Raw genomic sequence first — 21,362 nt, forward strand, 5'->3', positions numbered from 1 at the left:
CGAAAAGTCAAAAGTCAACACTTCTAATTCACCACATCATTTTTCCTACGTGTCATATTCTTATTAGCCTACTCTTTCACAAAGACCAATCATGTAGTGAAACGTGGACACATCAAATGTGATCCTACCAGCCCAAAGATCTATTTTCCTGTAATAAAATATACTATCCATCCTAAACTCAATTTATATTATTTATCTTACTCCTTTTGTTTCGATTAATCCGAAAGATTTAAGATTCTTAAATCAAAACAAATCTATAATTATTTAATGATATATAGGCATATATATATCTTTTAAAGAAGTAAATTATCCATAATTGAAATTTATTTTATTTCTTATATAATTTATAAATATATAAATTTTATTTTAAAAATTATTAGTCACATAAATATATTTATTCATTTTATATGACAAATTCCAAAAATATTTCTTTATCCACTTCCATACCAAATCAAATTAATAAATATAATATATAATATTAGTATATAGTATATTTAAATTGAAAAGAAGGCGTAATCAGTAATTGTGGTGCAAGGTACAATAACTTTAGCACAGTGTACATCTCAAATTGCGTGGAAATAGCAAAATTTGTCCTGGCAATATTTATTTTCAAACGTTCCTATAAGTATGCAACTAAAGTGTGAAAACTTTGGTTCTTCAGTTTCAACTTGCTTCAGCAATGGCGATGAAGAAATATCTAATTCTCTCCATTTTTCTACTCAATCTCATCTTCTTCAGAACTGCTTTCTCTTCTGTAGTTGAAGAAGAAGAGGATCTCAGTTTCCTTGAAGAAGAGGATTCCGATGCTCATTCAGATTCCAATCCATATGGTGACCACCACGATTTTGAGAACTACGAAGATCTCGAGGACGATTCTTCCGATCACGGAGAAGACTCGTATGAGCCGCCGGCAGTGGATGAGAAGGATGTGGCTGTATTGAAGGAAGGGAATTTTAGTGAATTTATTTCGAAGAATAAGTATGTTATGGTTGAGTTCTATGCGCCGTGGTGTGGTCATTGTCAGGCACTTGCACCGGAGTATGCTGCAGCCGCGACTGAGCTGAAAGGAGAGAATGTGATGCTTGCTAAAGTAGATGCTACTGAGGAAGCTGAACTTGCTCAAAAGTATGATGTGCAAGGGTATCCCACTGTTCTCTTCCTCATTGATGGTGTTTACAAGACCTATAATGGTGAAAGGAATAAGTAAGTTGTATTTTTCACTTAGTTGACTTTGTGTGTTGGCATTTTTCATCAGTTGCAATTTCCTCTTCTATATTTATTGATCTTGCTAGTGGCTTGTGTTTTTTAGTTTTGTAAATATTTATAGCAGAGCGATTTCTGGTGAGATTAGATCTAAAACTTTTATGATCCCTAGTTTCATCTGCAAATTCATCAGAATTATTGGTGATGTGCAATAATTTGAAACCTATTAATTTTCTGTATGGTCGAAATGTTGATTAATTTCATAACATGTTTACCTTAGAATCTTGAAGAGAAAGTTCTTGCCCTATATAATTTACTCATTTCCTCTCGGATTTGATGTACATGTAATTCGACTCGATGTAACATGTCCCTTACCATATTGTAGTTGCTTTTAAATCACCTGATTGTGTAAATAATGTTTAAAACATATAAAAGTTGAACTCTTTCCTTCTATACCATGTGTATTCCTATTTTCATATCCATTTTACTTTGTCATATTCCAAAGTAGATTTTCATTTCTTTCATTGCAGGGATGCTATTATTTCGTGGATAAAAAAGAAGACCGGGCCTGTTCTATACAATATAACGACTGTAGAGGAGGCAGAACAAATCTTGAAAGATGAGAAAAAAGTAGTGTTGGGTTATTTGAATGATTTGGTGGTAATTCCTCTATCCAGGCTAATGGTTTTCTTTTCCTTATTGGGCTGTCATTGGACTTGAATGCAATTCTGATTTTGGTGATTAATTAGTTTTACTTCCCTTCGCCAAGCTAAAATGGCATGGTACTATATGAACCATCAATTTCTCATAGATGGCAAGAGAAGTAAATTGGAGGAATTTTCTGGTGTCTCGTCAGATTCAACTGCTACATATTCTTACTACTAGATGTACCACCAGTTATGTAGGTGGATATGATTTTCTTAAATTTGATTGGTTGGAGATTCAAAACCTGGCTAAAGGGACAAAAGATTACTTATACCACAGATTAAAAAAGAATATATATGGAAGCCAGATTTAGTGATATTTGTCAGGTAATACGGTGATAAACAAAGTTGGGATGGCAGTTACAATTTTATGGGTAATACTGTGATTATGGGAGTGAAGGAAATGGTTATCACTTCTGTAATATAATCTGATGAGAAATACCATAGCTAGATTAGGATAAAAATGGAACACCAGCAAAATCAAAAAGGATATATGGCTGTTGAGGTCTTGTTTTCCAGAACGTGTAGCATTATAATTTTGTTTAATTACATCTTCTCAGGGTGATACAAGTGAAGAGCTTACTGCAGCTGCTGCACTAGAAGATGATGTGAACTTCTATCAGACTGCCAATCCAGATGTGGCAAAACTCTTCCATATTGATTCTCAAGCCCAACGTCCAGCTCTTGTCATAATTAAGAAAGAAGCCGAGAATATCAACCACTTTGGTTAGTCTGGTTAATGCAATTATATATGAATTAACCATTTCATTAGAGAAGTATTTACCATGTCATACTTTCTTGCAGATGGTGAATTCACCAAGTCAGCGATAGCTAAGTTTGTTTTTGAGAACAAGCTTCCTCTTGTCACCAATTTTACTCGGGAAAGTGCCTCAGAGATATTTGAAAATCCCATTACAAAGCAGGTGATCAATTGAGCTAACATAGCATGCTGATCTTGGGTGATTTTTCTTTCTTCTGTTTACATGTTCTCTTTCTTGTTCGCAGTTGATACTTTTTGCCACTTCGAAAGATTCAGAAAAATTCTTACCAATATTTCAAGAAGCTGTGAAAGCTTTTAAAGGAAAGGTGATAAATCTTATTTCTGCTTATAGATATACAGTATTAGTATTATGGGTATTAATAAATGCCTCATGCTTAGAAGCATATTTATGAATCATAGGTCTTTCTGCCTTTATTGAGTGAAGCCAGTCTCTTTATCAAGCATAGGTATTTCTTCCTGTATAATGTGCTTTTGCCAACTCTCTGACTCGAAATTATTTGTTTTTTTTAAAACCTTTCCTTGTAGCTTATCTGTGTGTTTGTTGAAATCGACAACGAAGATGTTGGAAAACCAGTTTCAGAGTACTTTGGTGTTAGCGGTGATGCCCCAAGAGTAAGATATTTGTAGTACTGATCGTCGCATATATTCTGTTTTCGAACTTCCATGAACTTCCTAGAATCCAACTTGAGATTTGGTGCAGGTTCTCGCATATACAGGAAATGAGGATGGGAGGAAGTTTATACTGGAAGGTGAAATAACCTTGGATGGTGTCAAGGTTTGTTGACTGCTAATTTTAGAATCAAACTTTTCAATAAACCATGTGTAACGAGAATGTACTTCCCCCAGTGTTAAATTACATGGAATGTGTTTATGAATCCTTTTGTACCTAAGGTTTTCTTTTAAATTAAACCTTAAATGTTGACTTCTCAAAAGAAAAGAAAAATCATTAAATGGTGCGGTTTGGAGGGGAGTAACTAGATGGTGTGAATCAGAAGATTGGAGCAATAGGCCTTTCCTTGTAAAAGTCAGATAGAGTAAAACGATTCATCAAATTAAAAGTTTGAAGTATGATGTTAGCCTGGAGGAGTTAGCCAATTTATTTGAAAGAATGTCTTTTTAGCCAATGAGATCTTAGTAGGTGAATGGTAAATCTTTGCATTAATTGGTGGGGCACAATGGAATTCAGTTTTGGAGTTTTGAATTTAGCAAATGAAATCTTGTCCATTTTGAAAAGTTTGAGATTAGGACATTGATTTATAGTCTTACAGCGGTAATTTTGGATTCACATTTGCATTATATTAGCAAAGGTTCTTTCAGCTAATGTTTACCTTTCTGTCTTAACATGTATATATACGTGTTTCATATGTTTTGCAGTCATTCGGGGAGAAGTTTTTGGAAGACAATTTAAAGCCTTTCTACAAATCTGATCCAATTCCTGAGACTGTAAGTGTTTTGGGTCGTTCCATTATTTGCCAATGTTATTTAAATATCAAAATGCACATGCTCCAACAGCCAACATTAAGCATCAGATTATGTTTTTTTTTCTTATACCCTTTGATCATATGCAGAATGATGGGGATGTCAAAATTGTGGTTGGCAATAACTTTGACGAAATTGTTTTGGATGAATCAAAAGATGTTCTTCTTGAGGTACTAGTTAATCTTGTTCTAAATGAATGCATGTCTTAATCAGTGATGCGGATAATTGGATGAACAGCATCCGGATTTGTAGAGTTGTTCTGGTCGTCTTATTGATGATTTGCATTTGTGATTCAATATAGTTATATGCTCCTTGGTGTGGACATTGTCAATCACTAGAACCCATATACAACAAGCTTGGCAAGCATTTAAGAGGCGTTGACTCCCTTGTTATTGCCAAGATGGATGGTACAACAAACGAGCACCCCAGAGCGAAGGTACTTTTCACCACTTGATCTTTTGACTATGCTAGCGTATTCTAATTTCCAGCAAGGGATGTGTCAGATTCTATATCCTAGTTTCTTTAGTTAATTAGATATGTTTGTGGGATACCTATATTGCATTCTTTTGTGTATACCAACATTTATATGTAAGAAAGGAAATGTCTAAAACAGCTAAGGATTTGTTGAAGGCCTAAGTAATAAAAATATCCCGCAAACCGCTTAAACTTTTGAAATAGACGGTCACATTATTAAACATGAGAATCAAAGCATATAGAGGTCATGCAAGTACTTCATTAGATATATCTGTAACTGCAAGCTCTAAATAGTGTAGTTATGTTATGCTTGATGGCAGATACAAAGTCTGGCTTAGTCACTACCATCTATATTAGTGCACTAGATGTTATACTCTTGTTTGTTAAACAATTAATTAGCTAAGGGAAAATCTTCTTGTGTGACAAACAGACTATAAACTCTCTTCTGCTAACTTTGGTTTCTAATTTAAGTTACTGTGCTTGTGCATTGTACTAGAATTGTGTGGTTGTTTCATATTTAGTTGTGTTTCCAACGTCCAAAACAGTGGGTACGAGGAGAGTGTGGCCTTCATTTTTTATTTCCCATGATAGCTCAGGCTTTTTAGAAGATTGTATTATGCGAAAATACACGCAAGAGTATCTAGAATGTCGTTACCTACATATATGTTGAAGCAGAACTTGAATGAGGAAAACAGACTCATTTTCAGTGTGCTGTTTTGCCTCAAGTAGGGAGGCTTAGGTGGGAAAAAGAGCTAATTGTTTTATTATGTTTATTTTTCGGAAGGAACTGCGGGAGAGGGGGTAAGTGTTCTTTGTTCAAACATTGGGTTAACGATTCATTGATTAATTGCAGTCTGATGGATTCCCAACACTTCTGTTCTTCCCAGCTGGCAACAAGAGCTTTGAACCTGTGAGTGTAACATGAATTCTTTACCAAAATTATATTGCTATTCTTTGTTCCGTTTTGCTTCTCAGCAATGATAGCTGATGCATGTTTAAATGATCATGCCGTTCTACAGATTACTGTTGACACAGATCGTACAGTTGTTGCCTTTTACAAATTCCTGAAAAAGCATGCATCTACCCCGTTCAAGATTCAAAAGCCAGTCTCAACACAGAGAACTACAGAGTCTGACGCCAGTTCAAGCCACGAGAGCACCACTAATGACGCTAAGGATGAACTGTGAGATATGTAGGTTCTAGCATATAAGTCAAGTTTGGCTTTAGAAGAGAATGCAAAGCATATGATTAAATATGGAAGTGGAATATGATCACAACATCAGCATTGAAAATTTAGGTAGAGAATAGAAAGTAGAAAGACACACCAAAAGGCTCTTCTTTTGATGGTTGAATATTTTTACTTCTTTTTCTTTTTTGGTTGGCTGAAAATAATGTTTCGTTGTAATTTGCAAATTGACATGCCTTTTCCTTTACTTTGTTTTTGTTGTGGTATTAATGGAAGCAAGTTTTGCACTAGTTTGGATTGCATATTGCAGATTTGGATGATGGTTTTGGTACACTTGTTTATATTAAACTAGCACACTTGTTTGCACTTAGCATGGTCATGAAACACAATAGTAAATTCGCCTAAAATCGCTTTAATCACACTTCTGATTCATCTCGTTTGTCATTTTCACCTCTCTCGCTTATACAAATAGAAACGAAATTATAAATTGTGTTTATGTTTGTATAAAGCGAGAGAAAATTGTATATATACATGCAAATACATATATTTTCATCCTGTGCACTTGTAATTATACAATATACATATTTCCTACTCAGTTTTCTTTATCTCTCTTTCTCGTTTTATACATACACAAATTATATAATTAATCTTTTGTATACAACTGCATATGTATAGCAAATTATACAACTGTTTTCTTTATATATGTACAACAAATTATACAACTGTTTTTTTTTTTTTGTATATGTATAGCGAAATATAAACATTTATATTTGCTATGGAGCGCAATTTTGCAAACTATAAGATATAAAATATAAAAATGAATTTTATGTTTGTTATATGTGAAAATTACTCTTAAAAGAATATCAATTACAAAAATATGTATCAAAAATAAATAATTTAGTAATTCATAAAAGTAAAAAACAACATATAACACCTGGATTCACCAAAAAAAAATGAAAACAAATGTTTAAAATTAATTGAGAAAGAAAAATGGAGAAATCATATTTGGTAAGGATTCTAATTAGATATAATTACCACTATTTAAGAAATATTTCTTTTTCTTATAACCGCATGGTGCTCAATTAATTAAATAACTTAAAAATTAATTTGTATAATTAATTAATAATAACTCAAATATGCAAAAGAGATTCAGTTTAGTCATAAAAACTATAGTTATACTACGTAAATATGTAAATTCTAGCTAAAGAGGTCTATTATGCATTATGTTATAGCTATTCATGAAATTTAAAAGGGTAAAATACACAAGTATACTAATTAAGAACCTGAATAACATGTAACAATAGTGTTGAATCAGGCTTAAATAATTTTTTGTGTTCAGACGGAAAACTCATTTTACTATGCCAACTCATACTTGTATGAGACACCATTTAATCGACAAGCGGACATGGTTGGAACCCATCTGCAATATCTTTAAGTCCCCTCAAAAATTATTTTTTTTTGACTTTATGCCTCCTCTAATGTATTTTTTGTTTCTACTTTTTTGTACTAAATATTTTTCTGTTCTTAGTTTATATTGTTTCTCAATAATTTTTTCTGATTATTATATAAATTTTTAGTTAATTTTGTTTATAAATTTTTTCTATTCGTTGTTTCTTTTTTACGAAGTAGATAATTTTTTATGATATTTATATAGATTTTAGTTTATTCTGTTAATATTTTTTTCTATTCGTAGTTATTTATTTATATTATAGTAAATAGTTGTTTGTATTTTATTTTCAGTTTATAAAATTAAGATATAAATATTTTTCTAATCCTAACAATTAATTTTTTAAAAGGTATAAATAAAATTTGTAAAGTCAAAATTATACTTTTTATTTATAATTTTTTAAGAAACGTAAAAGGAAAGTAGATAAACAAAATATTTATTAAATTTCACATACTTTAATTTTAAGAATAAAAAGTAGTATAAATTGACTAATAAATATGTACTTATATAGGTATTTATGATTTTTTTTATTTTTGAATTTCACGAAAATAGTTTCAAAACTTATGTAATTGTTTCAAGAGTATTTGATGGTTTAAGTGCTTTTGAAAACATGAAATCGTTGAGAGAAGAGTAATAGAACAAATTAATTTTATACCTTCTTTATTTTTATATTAATAGTCTACTTTTTTATTTTACAAATTTCTTAAGAAATCATAAATAAAATTTAGCTTTACTAATTTGCATGTTTTTTTAACATTAGAAATTTTATTTAAACTTTCAAAAGAATTAATTATTACAAAAATAAGAAAATTGTAATTAATTATATCTTAATTCCTAAATTACAAAGAATATTATACAACTTATTTTAGCAATTTAAATAACTGATATTAAAATGAAAAAATAATGTCAAAAAGTATAAGTAGAATGAATCAAGCAAGAATTTTGGATTTCTTTTCCATAAATAAGATTATTAAAGAATAAAAGTGCAAAATTTAGAACAATGATTGAAAAGAAATCAAAGAAAAAAAAAGTAAAAAGTAAGAGAGAAAAAACTTTATAAGGAAAGAGAGAAAGGAAGAAAAAAAAGTAAAAAGTAAGAGAGAAAAAACTTTATAAGCAAAGAGAGAAAGGATAGTTTGACCATTTTCTGAAATACAATTCCATTATTCACTTGACAAAATATAAGTTGAGCTTCATATAAATTTTGTTCGTCACATCATATATATGCCTAGTATATAATAAAAATTTTGGTAGCCCATTTTTTATTTATGGGTTTGTTCTTTTGATTTGAGTACTATTAGTGTAGTACAACTTGTATTTGTCGGATGAGGTATAACTAGTATTGTTGTATGAGGTACAACTTGTATTAGTTTTGATTAGAAAAATTTTTAAATGATACACCAACTTAAATTACATCCTTAAATTATTCTTCTTAGCACAAAACATCCCTCATTATTTAGAAGTAAGCAAATTTCAATCTTTTATTAAAATTTGTTAAAATTAACAAGTTTTTCGTGAAACATATACCTTTCATACTACTCTCAACAAAACTCTCTAAATCACTCAAATAAACCAGTTCTCTTCATTCAAAATACATTTAAAATATTATCATGATTTTTTTAGCAACAACATTTGGCGTTATGTCTTCTTATTAAATAGCAACTTTGTTCATGTGATTAAAGAATTAACAGTTGATATGTTTTCTTCTTATTATATCAGTAAGAAGTGGTGTCGCTCAGATATTTTTTACTTCTTATAACGAAGAACGAAAGTCGAGCATTAGATATAAAAATTAGTTGAATCTTGATCACCTCAACTATCAATTTTTCCCAAAAAAATTATTCATTTAAAAATATTTTAACTTTTGCATAAGATGAACATAGTGTAAAATTAGTTCTAACTTTATTCAGTTGGTAAAGAGAAGAGTAGTTCATGTTTCCTCATAACTAATATTATTATTTTTAACCCAAACAATTCAATTACTCCTTCAATTTACAATATAAATAAAATTACAATTTGTTTTTTATAATTAAATAATTACATAGGATATCAATTGTCAAATTTTAATATGAATGTAATTCGTATTTGTATCATAAGATTAATCATTTTTCATTTATAGTATTTTAAAATTTTGATCTTTCTAATTCATTTTTTTACTTCTACTTTTATGATCCATTAAACATAAAAAATATTTTTTTATTATGAATAATTTTTACTTTATTTAATAAATAAATATAACTTTATTTTAATATTAATGTTTATTTAAATACAAATGTTTTTTTTTCAATTTGAAGGTGTATTTCAATTTTGAAGAGCATGTTAGGATATTTTTTTAACTCACTTTTTACTTGTGAAATTGTACTAAAATACATTCAAACATCTATATCATTTTGAATGTTATTTTTGCAAAAAGCATTTCGTATATATATAAATTTAATTACATTTGCATTTAGAGATTCATTTTACTAAATTAGTCTTAATAATTATATTTTAAATTTATTAATATTGTAATTATTTAAAGCTTAAAATAATATTTCAAAGGGAAAAGGGTCTGATATATCCCTCAACTTTGTCATTTGAAGCTGATATACCCCTGGCTATGAAAGTGGCTCATATATGCCCTTACCGTTATACAAACGACTCACATATATCCCTGCCGTTATAAAATGGCTCACATATACCCTTCACTTAATGGAAGTTAAAAAAATAGTTTTAAATTTATATTATTACTTTTAGTTTTTAAAAAAATTATTTAGGGGTATATATAATTCTTCTATCAAAATTCAAATAATATTTTAATTGTTTTCATACATAAATTATTTTTTAACTTCCTTTATTATAATTTTTTGAGTTTCTTATTCTTATTTTATTTTTTTCTTTCATTCCTTAGTTTAAAGAAAAAAAAATTTAAACTATTTTATCTATATTATAATTTAATTTTTGTATTCGAAGAAAAAATTTAGTCATCTACGATAAGTTTTACAAGAATATTAGTGAAACATAAATAAATTTTGATTATCAAAATAATAATTTTAAATTAGTCATTGAAACAATAAAAAAGTAAAAAAAAATATGTTTGACGAAGATTAAATTTACTCATATGGAATTATATTTTTTAGAAAAAAATAATAAAAAGTTAGATTAAAATTATTATTTTTTTCATTCCGTTAGAGGGAAAAGGGTATATGTGAGCCATTTGTTTATAAGTAGGAGTATATATGAGTCACTTTCATAACAAGGAGTATATCAACTCTAAATGACAAAGTTGAAAGGAAGGGTATATGTGAGCCATTTGTTTATAAGTAGGAGTATATATGAGTCACTTTCATAACAAGGAGTATATCAACTCTAAATGACAAAGTTGAAAGGTATATCAGACCTTTTTCCCTATTTTAAAAGACAATAAGCATATTCCTAAATGTTAAAGCTTAAAATAAAATCAAGAAGAAGAGAGAAAATATTGCAAGTAAGATTACAAGACTATGAAGTGAAACTATAAAAAATATGTGTTAACAATGAGATTCGAAACTTGGCACAACAACATTAAAAGAGTCTTAAGTACCCATCCTAGAACCATTGGGCCAACTATATGATTTATTCATTGGGTGCTCTATGTTAATTTTATACAAATACATATCGATTTCTACATAGATATATATATTTCGTAACGAAGTTAAACGGTTCTCGAGCACCCATGGTGTCCGCCCTTGTTGGCAACTTAAATCAAAGTTTAGGAAGGGGCCTAAAATTTATTTATTTACTTAAATTTTATGCTGATAAGAAGAATCAAATAATTTTATATAAAAATGCGTAGATATTGTTAATTAACAAAAAATATTCGTTTAGAGCATATACTTATTGTAATACACGAAGCTTATGTATGTAGTTTTAAAATAAGTAGGTTCTTAGAAATATTAATAGAACTTTTTGCTATTCATTAAAAAAATTACAAAAGATAAAAATCTACATTTACTATTATTCTCAATTAATTATCATTTAATTACTATTCTAATATTCATACCTTTGAAACCAACTAAAATTTTCATAATTAATTCTTCGTTATTTTGAAGTATGTATGAATTTCTAATATTTAGGATGTTAAAATTTATTAAAATTTTACCTTATATAAATAAAAAAAATTAGTTACAAACATTTTGTATTATAGTGAATATCTAATTATGTGGAGTTCTTTTATAATATGGTTGGAAATCCTACTTGGGGACAAAGTTAGGTTTCACTTATAAATAAAGGGGTTTTCCTTCATTCTAAATTAGATCCATGGATCCTGAGTACACTTCAAGATAAATAAGGAGTCTTTTTTCTTCTCCCTATTTTATTTTTTTTCTTGTTTATGTAGTTTCATAACACGTTATCAACATGATTGTTCCATTCTTAAAGAATTATGATAGAATACGGGAAAAGTGCAAAAGTCATCTTGCATAAGTTACGTAATAAGGTTCCCATACCTTTTGATAAGGTATAATTTATCTTCACTTTGTTAGTTAAATTATTTCTGTGACAGATCTGGAGTTACCATCTAGAGTAAGTATTTAAAAGATCTGTCGACTTTTTATTTATGTTAATCGATTGAGAAGATAATTCTTTAGTTTATTTTAATAATTAAATGAGCACAATTTAATGAAATGTATGTTTTCAACCTTTATATAAGGTATGTAATCTATTAAGTTATACTTATTAACTATTCATATTGATTATAATAAATCAATTATCTCATTTTTTTTGTGTAGTTATAATGTACGATCATATTAATGATCATCAAAAGTGATAAAATTATAATTATTTTAAAGGCTTAGGGTTGAGCCTCATTGTTGATAAGACGATGGATTCATGTCTAATCGCACCAAGAGGAGGGATAAAACATCAAGTTCAAGTCTTGGTGCACCGTGATATATTAAAGATGTTGAGTTCAAGTCTCATGATTTATGGCTTAAAATCTCTTTATATGGATAAGACGTTGAGTTTGAGTCTCAATGCACTATATTGATGATATTTTGACTATTAAAGCAAAAAGTGTGCTTTTGATGAAAAGCAGTCATGAACCCTATTCAATTGAAAACTTTCATTCCATAAAGCGAATGTGATAGTCATGCATATTATGTCTGAAAAAGACAAGTGATTGAATAATGCACATAAATATGGAATGAGGTACAACTATTGTAATTTGATATGCACACATGTTTATGTTTATTCATGAATAATGAGAACTTCTGATAAATGTTAAAAAAAAATACAGATTCATTCTCTAAAATGAATGGTGTAAGTCATCATGCTAGGCGTGGAAAAGATCGCAATCTTTGATTGTAGATGCGATATCACCAAGATTGTCTCTCGATAGACATATGATAAAGAAAAGTTTCATACTATATCTTCTATTTTATTGTATAATAATTAGTGCAATTGAGATATATTCTAATACTAATTTCAAATTGTCTTACTTTTACATGATTGTATGGGACATCATGAGACTATAATGATGAGGTGAATTATAGATAATTTCAATAGATATCTATTAAAGAAGTTTGTTATCAAGGCAAGTTGATTGTGAGACTATCATCAGTAAAAGTTAAGATAGAATCCCCTACGTTTTTGGAACGTACACATAGGGATATTTGTGGACATATTCACTCACCCAATGGGTTATTTGGATACTTAATGGTCCTAATAGATGATCCTTCTGTATGATCTGATATGTGCCTACTATCATCTTGCAACTTGGGGTTTGCAGAAATATTGGCACAATTTTCTGATAATCAGATTAGTTTATTCAGTGATGGGGTCACGACTCATCTTTAGAAAAGGTAGAGTAATTTAGAAAAATTGAATCTGAAATTTACTTTAAGAGTACTGAAGTTGAAATTTCCTCATATAATAGTAATAAATTGGAAATTTTACTATAGTAAAGGCACATACATAGTATACTTGGACTTTACAAGTACTAATAATTGTATTAGTTGGCATGAATGATTTGGTCATCCCAAAGATGTGCATACTGAGTAATAGACATACATTGAAAAAAGAGAATATTATTTAAAGAATTCTTTATATTGTTTGTTCTTGTGATAAGTTGATTGGATCAACTAAAGTTGGAACTACATCCCTAAATTTTGAAAAGTATAAAAGGTATATATGGGCTTGTTCACCTATCATGTGATATGATAAAGAGATGTATCTATAAGATAATCACATGTGCACTTGTTGTCAACCTGTAGTTTGATATTCGCAAAATTATTTATGCGATATAAATGAGTTAAAAGCACAATTTTCAGAATATGTAATCAATACAATTTAGATAATATTGATAAATATTTAAGTTGATGTGACATTAAATGTCTCAGATGTATAGTGAAATGTTATTCATTAAAGTAAAGCTTTTTATGTTGATCTGAAATACGATATTACATACAAAAGTAGTTGTATGCATCATAACAATAAATTATGCAATTTTTCTCCTAATTGGTCTATGGTGAGGGACCAAATATTTTTCATCTGATTATTTTGATATGTAGCATATAATCAATGAATATACAATGATGCACAAATATAATTTTTTCAAAAGATTGAGATATATGTTAGTTTATCTAACATAAGGGGAGATTAGAAGCAACAAAAGAGTTGTAGTACTCCTATTGAATGTCCTTTAAGGATAGAGTCTACGACATGCATAAAGCATGATAGACTAATTGATTCTAAATTAAAAAAAAAATCTAGAAAAGGGGGGAGGATAAAAGATTCAAAACGGTCATAATAAGGAGACAATGTGCTCTTGAAGAGCTTACGACATAACACTTCATGAAACCTCATGAGAGGGGTACATACCTGAAAATAATGAAGTGATGAGATCTCAATAGGTTATGTCATATTGTGAACCAATAGAAAGTGATAGCTCGTCGACGATATCTTTGATACAACATAGCGCAATATTGTAAAAGATTATGAGGATATGAATTTTTCGTCTATTAAAGCATGCAGGTGTAGAAATAATTATCAAGCGAAAAGTGAAATGATGCATCTTTATAAGCGTAAAACTTATTTGACTTGCAACCTAGGCACTAGGAGAATATGTCATACATCTAATATTGGATATTGTCACTTGACAAGTTGATGGGAAAACATTCAATGGGTTCAATTACTAAAGCATATACAAGTTTTTGGAGAACTTGTTTATCATCCTCATATATAGATTAAAGCAATCAAGAATCTTTTGTATTGTTATACAAGTTGATGACTTGAATTGAAAATCTTGAAGAGCTTTCAAAAGACAATAGATTATTTGCTTAAAAGAAGTTGAAGTAAGAAACTTGTAGAAATTTTTGATCACGAAGAAAAGATTCATAAAAGGAGATAGAAGGAAGCATATTTCATCAAAACTTTTTTTCACACTGAGCTCCCAAGAATGGTGAATCAACATGCAACATGTTTGTTCAAGTAATACTATAGTTGATTTATTCACCAAGTCTCTACCAACTACAACTTTCAAGAAGATGGTGCACAAGCTTGGAAAACGAGATTCAAGTATGTGGATTGATATTCTCATTAGCGGGAGTTAATATGTGTTAATATTTTTTCCTCACAAGGTTTTGTTCCGTTGGATTTTCCTTGTAAGATTTTTTATGAGGCAGGCATCCATAATGCGTATTATTAGATTTGTGTACTCTTTTTTCTTCACTAGATAATTATCTCACTGGGTTTTATATAGTAAGATTTTTACGAGGCACATGATCTACCGACATTCAAGGGAGAGTGTTATAAACATATTTATATATTGTGAATGTCTAATTATGTAGAGTCCTTTTAGGATATGGTTATGAATCCTACTTGGGGACAAAATTAGGTTTCCCTATAACTAAAAGGGTTTTCCTTCATTCTAAATTAGATCCATATATCTTGAATATACTTCAAGATGAATAAGAAGTCTTATCTCTTCTCCCTACTTTATTCTTCTTCTTGTTTATATAGTTTTATAACACATATGATATTATTCTTTTCATTGTAAGTAAACATTTGGGAAAAATATTTGAAATACATTCAAATTTTGATCGAAATTATTGTAACGATATCGAATTTTAGAAATGACTGTTTTCCCACATACACTATTTAATTGTGTATCTTAAAAGTACATATGTGTCTAGTGGACATCAGTAAATATTGCATCATTATAAATAGTAGATAAAAGACATAAAGTGATACCTAAAACTGTCTCGAATTTTTTAAAAGACACCTTAATTATATCGGTGTCCTATTACCCCATAAAAGTATTAAATATCGTTGTAAAAGAACCATTTTGACCCATTTTCTCACCCGATTTGTGAACACGCAGAACAGGCGCGTGAAAGTTTGTTTTTGCTGACAAAAAACAATCAAAAACTACCATATTACACTTGTTTTCTTTATTAATTATTTACTTGCTTTAAATCATCTTCTTCCTCAAAACATTACCATTTTCAAGCTATTCTTTGTGATCATCTCCATTAAGAACTTCCTTAAAGTCCCAATTCAGCAATCAAATCTCAAATTTCCTCTATTTCGAAATCATAATTTTGACTGAGAAAACTCAAACATAGCAAAAATTGTTCTCAACCAAGTAAGAAACTATTAAAACCAAATTCAACCCAAAAACTTAGAAAGACAATTATCAAACCAAAACCTAATTACAACATCAAGAAAGAGAAACAAAAAAGAGAAAAAAATCACATAAAAAGATAATTATATACTGAAGCGAGAAGAAGATATGATTAGCGGAAAGAATAAGGATAAACAAAGACCGAAGAAAAGGATTTTATGTTAATAAATAAATAAAATGTCTGTGAAAATGGTAAATTTAATGGGGAAGAGAAATTATTAGGAACATTTTTTAGTTTTAATGGAAATATAGATATAGCTTGTTTGTATCACATGTGACTATCAATTTTTTAAATGAATCGGGTCGAATTAATATAAGTGTGAGCCTCACGCACGTCTGACTAGGTGTGGAGATGGCCTTATATGACCTTTTTACAACGATATTCAATACTTTTGTGGGGTAATATGACACCCGCAAAGTTAAGGTGTTCTTTTGAAAATCTGAAACAACTTCAATGGTGACTTTATGTCTTTTCTCTAAATAGTAATGTATCCATGTAGACACATATATACCTTTAAATTACACTATTAAATAGTGCAAGGGATAACAGGTTCTTTCCAAAGTTCATTATCGTAACAATAATTTCGATCAAAATTCAGATATATTTCGAACCCTTTTCCCTAAACATTTCAATAGGAATTTGAAATGTGGCATTCACATTATTGTCAAACTATGATGTTGAATTCTCTTTTATAAAATAGTTCTATGAGGATCAATTATGTTTATCGAATTTTATGACTTTTAAAAGATCAAAATTATTTCATTCAAATTATTTTATTTAAACACAATTTAATTGAATTATAGCTTTAAGCAAATACTAGATTAGATGTATCAAAACATAATATTTGGATCAATGTAAAATTGTTATTTGTCATTTAAATAAATATTATATCTATTTTGATGTTTATTACTATTTTATGTATTTTATTTTTGTAATAGAATTTATAGTTTACTCTCTTCGCTCATTTTTAGTTGAAGAACACGGAAAAAAATAATTAAGATGTGATTGAAGAATACATTTTTTATTAACATTTTAATATTTATCTCTTTATGGGTCCTTAATTCCAAAAAAATTAATGTTTAGAGAAAGTTAGAAAAAAAATAATTAATAGTCTCTTAATTTTTTAAATTGAAAAATATTTTAAAACAACTTTTTTAGCATATATGACATTTAAAAAGGATTAAGGATATTGAGCGAGTAAAACTTATTTGTGTGGTGTATACACCAACCCAATGCATGTATACCATGTGTTTGAGTTTAATTCATTTTACTTAAACCTTAATTAATTAGCATGTGCTTATTTCATTAAGTCACATAATCGTGAAAATTGCATTAATTTGATGTATACAACATGTGTGGATAAGTTTTTAAAACATTAATATATTCAGCATATCGACATTAAAATTATTTTGTATAAAAGTATGTGATTTAAAAGCATATATATTCGTCACACTTCTTTTTTTTTTCACGGTGGAAGGATTTTTTCAATTTAAGTGACAATTTTGATTAGTGATTATTTAATTTTTTAAAGCCGCTACTTGGAATTGAGTTAGGGTTTTCAAGTCACCTTTTTATTTAATCCCTAATCAAAAGAAAATGACATTTTATTTAATCTGCGAACGAGAAATTCAGGTATGAAATTTTGTTGACCGAGAAAAGGATATTATGCATCTCTCGAGTCCCCTAATTCTAGCACAGTCGCTTTCATTGACTTATACTTGACTTAATATTTTTTAGATATATAGTTTGTTGAATGCCTTGAATCGGACCCGTTACAGCAGAAAGAACGGGGGTCTCGCTGCCCGGTCAGCGAGTCGGGGGGTCCAGGGGGGCGACGCGCCCCCTGGCTTGGGGGTCCGGGGGGGCGGAGTCGCCCCCGGCCCGACGGTATACAATGTTGTTGTATTGGGCCCTTAATTATCTGTCAATTCTATATTTTGGACCCAAGCCTGTTAGGGCGTAGCTTAGCAATATATATAGACGCTATGGAAAACCCTATTCTGTATTCTGTTTTTGCCTCTCCATAATAAAACTGCTCTCCCTCTTCCCCATGGACGTAGCCAATTTATTGGTGAACCACGTAAATCTGTTGTCTTGTTTTTCGCGTTTATATTTTCTCGTATTATCTCGAATTCTGCATAACAAATTGGTATCAGAGCCTCTCGGTTAATCGGCGTTTTTGGATAATTCGAGATGTCTGCTCTGAACGTGAAAATCGACAAATTCACAGGAGGAACAGTTTCAGTTTATGGCAGATCAAGATGCGGGCTTTGTTGAAACAGCAAGGCTTCTGGGCGCCGTTGTCGAAAGACAAGAACGCCGTCGTTACTCCTGAGATGGCGATTCTGGAGGAAAAGGCGCACTCGACGATCATGCTGTGTCTCGCGGATGACGTCATCACGGAGGTCTCGGATGAAGAGACTGTTGCTGGTCTGTGGTTGAAGCTGGAGAGTTTATACATGACAAAATCTCTAACCAACAAGCTGCTTCTGAAACAACGTCTATTCGGTTTACGAATGGCTGAAGGTACACAACTCAGGGAACATTTAGAGCAATTGAATACTTTGTTATTAGAATTGCGTAATATCGATGTGAAGATCGAGGATGAAGATGCTGCCCTGATTCTGTTAGTATCTCTCCCAATGTCGTTTGAGAATTTTGTTCAATCGTTCATTGTTGGGAAAGATACTGTGTCGCTGGAAGAAGTCAGATCGGCCCTTCATAGCAGGGAATTACGGCATAAGGCTAACGGCACAAGTACGGACATACAGCCTTCCGGTCTGTTCACCAGTAGCGGAAAGGGAAGGAAAAACGGCGGAAAGAAAAATAAGCCGATGTCGAAGGGTGCAAAGCCAGATGATGTTTGTAATTACTGCAAGGAGAAGGGACATTGGAAATTTGATTGTCCGAAGAAGAAGAAGCAATCGGAAAAACAATCAGTTTCTGCTGCTGTTGCTGAAGAAGACACCAATTCTGAAGAAGACATTGCCCTAGTTGCGGATGAGCACACTCATCATTCAGATGTGTGGGTTCTCGATTCTGGGGCATCCTATCACATCTGTCCTAGGAGAGAGTGGTTCACGACTTATGAGCAGATAGACGGAGGCAGCATCTCGATGGCCAACAGTTCTGTCTGCAAGGTGGTTGGGACAGGCTCGATCAAGATAAGGACACATGACGGTAGCTTCTGCACATTGAACGAGGTCAGGCACGTTCCATTGATGACGAAAAATCTGATATCTCTCAGTTCTTTGGACAGCAAGGGATTCAGCTGGTCGGGAAAAGATGGAGTCTTGCGGGTCTGGAAGGGTTCAAATCTGATTCTGAAAGGTGTCATGCGTGGTACTTTGTATTTTCTACAAGGTTCCACGGTTACAGGTTCAGCCCATGTTGCATCGTCAGAAGTTCACCAGGAGGATATGACTAAGTTATGGCACATGAGACTTGGTCATATGGGTGAAAGAGGGATGCAAATTCTGTCAAAGGAGGATCTTCTTGCTGGTCATAAGGTTAAAAGCCTAGAGTTTTGTGAACATTGTGTCTTTGGAAAACTACATCGCAACAAGTTTCCAAAAGCCATTCACAGAACAAAAGGCACTCTTGATTATATCCATTCTGATTGCTGGGGTCCATGCCGTGTTGAGTCTTTGGGAGGCTGCAGATTTTTTGTGTCCATGATTGATGACTACTCAAGGATGACTTGGGTGTACATGATGAAGCATAAAAGTGAAGCTTTCCAGAAGTTCAAGGAGTGGAAAATTTTGATGGAAAATCAAACAGGGAAGAAGATCAAGAGGTTGCGAACTGATAATGGGCTGGAATTCTGCTGGTCTGAATTTGATCAATTCTGTAAGGATGAAGGGATTGCTCGACATCGTACAGTCAGAAATACACCACAGCAGAACGGTGTAGCTGAGCGGATGAATCAAACACTTCTGGAGAGAGCAAGGTGCATGCTCTCTAATGCTGGGCTAGATAGAAGATTCTGGGCAGAAGCGGTTAGTACAGCTTGCTACTTGATTAACCGCGGACCACATACAGGCATACAGTGCAAAACACCTATGGAGATGTGGTCAGGAAAAGTTGCTGATTATTCAAATCTGAAAGCTTTTGGTTGTACGGCTTACTATCACGTCAGTGAAGGTAAGTTAGAACCAAGAGCTAAAAAGGGAGTATTTGTGGGCTACGGAGATGGAGTGAAAGGTTTCAGAATCTGGTCTCCAGCAGAAAAGAGGGTTATTATGAGCAGGAACGTTGTCTTTGATGAAAGTTCTCTGCTTAGAACCATTGTGAAGCCTACAACTACGTCAGAAACTGGGAGTCTTGATAAACAGGTGGAGTTTCAAGTCATTCAGAACGAGAGCGATTTGAAAGAACCTGAAGAGGAGGATCAAGAGCCACAGACAGAAACAGATATTCCAGAATCTATGCCATCAGATATCCATCGGAGTATAGCTCAAGATCGGCCAAGGAGGGTTGGAGTTCGTCCACCTACGAGGTATGGTTTTGAGGACATGGTGGGTTATGCACTGCAGGTTGCTGAAGAGGTAGATACATCTGAGCCGTCTACTTACAAAGAAGCCATTTTAAGTTCTGATTCTGAAAAATGGTTTGCCGCTATGGGAGATGAGATGGAGTCCCTACACAAGAATCAGACATGGGATCTGGTCATACAGCCTTCGGGGAGAAAGATTATTACTTGCAAATGGGTTTTCAAGAAGAAGGAAGGGATATCACCAGCAGAAGGAGTCAAGTATAAAGCCAGGGTTGTTGCCAGAGGTTTCAACCAAAGAGAGGGAGTGGACTACAATGAGATCTTCTCACCAGTGGTCAGACATACTTCCATCCGAGTGTTACTAGCGATAGTTACACATCAGAATCTGGAGCTTGAACAACTTGATGTGAAGACAGCGTTTCTACATGGAGAGTTGGAGGAAGAGATATACATGACTCAGCCGGATGGTTTCCAAGTTCCAGGGAAGGAAAATCACGTCTGCAAGTTGAAGAAGTCCTTATATGGACTTAAGCAGTCTCCAAGGCAGTGGTACAAAAGGTTTGACAGCTATATGGTGAAGTTGGGCTATACTCGGAGCTCATATGATTGTTGTGTCTACTACAATAGGCTCAAGGATGATTCATTCATCTATCTGGTGCTTTATGTAGATGATATGCTGATAGCTGCAAAGAAGAAGTATGACATTCAGAAGCTGAAGGGTTTACTTAGTGCTGAGTTTGAGATGAAGGATCTGGGAGCCGCTCGGAAGATTCTAGGGATGGAGATCATTAGAGACAGAGAGAGAAGGAAACTTTTCTTGTCACAGAGAAGCTACATTCAGAAGGTCTTGGCGAGGTTTGACATGTCTTCATCTAAGCCTATTAATACCCCCAGTGCTGCCAATATCCATCTCACTGCCATGTTCGCTCCACAGTCAGAAGAAGAGAAGGA

At 31.7% G+C, this 21,362-nt stretch overlaps 1 protein-coding gene across 1 annotated transcript; it reads left to right on the plus strand.

Moving 5' to 3' along the window:
* The first annotated feature begins 561 nt into the window (after positions 1–561).
* On the plus strand, positions 562–6,129 carry LOC107018070 (protein disulfide isomerase-like 1-4). Its single transcript, XM_015218434.2, has 12 exons — positions 562–1,203; positions 1,734–1,863; positions 2,468–2,633; positions 2,712–2,830; positions 2,913–2,993; positions 3,214–3,300; positions 3,389–3,463; positions 4,063–4,131; positions 4,257–4,337; positions 4,469–4,603; positions 5,495–5,551; positions 5,661–6,129. The coding sequence occupies exons 1-12, from the start codon at positions 680–682 to the stop codon at positions 5,826–5,828; spliced, it is 1,692 nt and encodes a 563-aa protein (XP_015073920.1). The 5' UTR covers positions 562–679; the 3' UTR covers positions 5,829–6,129.
* The last annotated feature ends 15,233 nt before the right edge of the window (positions 6,130–21,362 follow it).

Source organism: Solanum pennellii, chromosome 4, assembly GCF_001406875.1.
Source record: "Solanum pennellii chromosome 4, SPENNV200".
Taxonomy (NCBI): Eukaryota; Viridiplantae; Streptophyta; class Magnoliopsida; order Solanales; family Solanaceae; genus Solanum; species Solanum pennellii.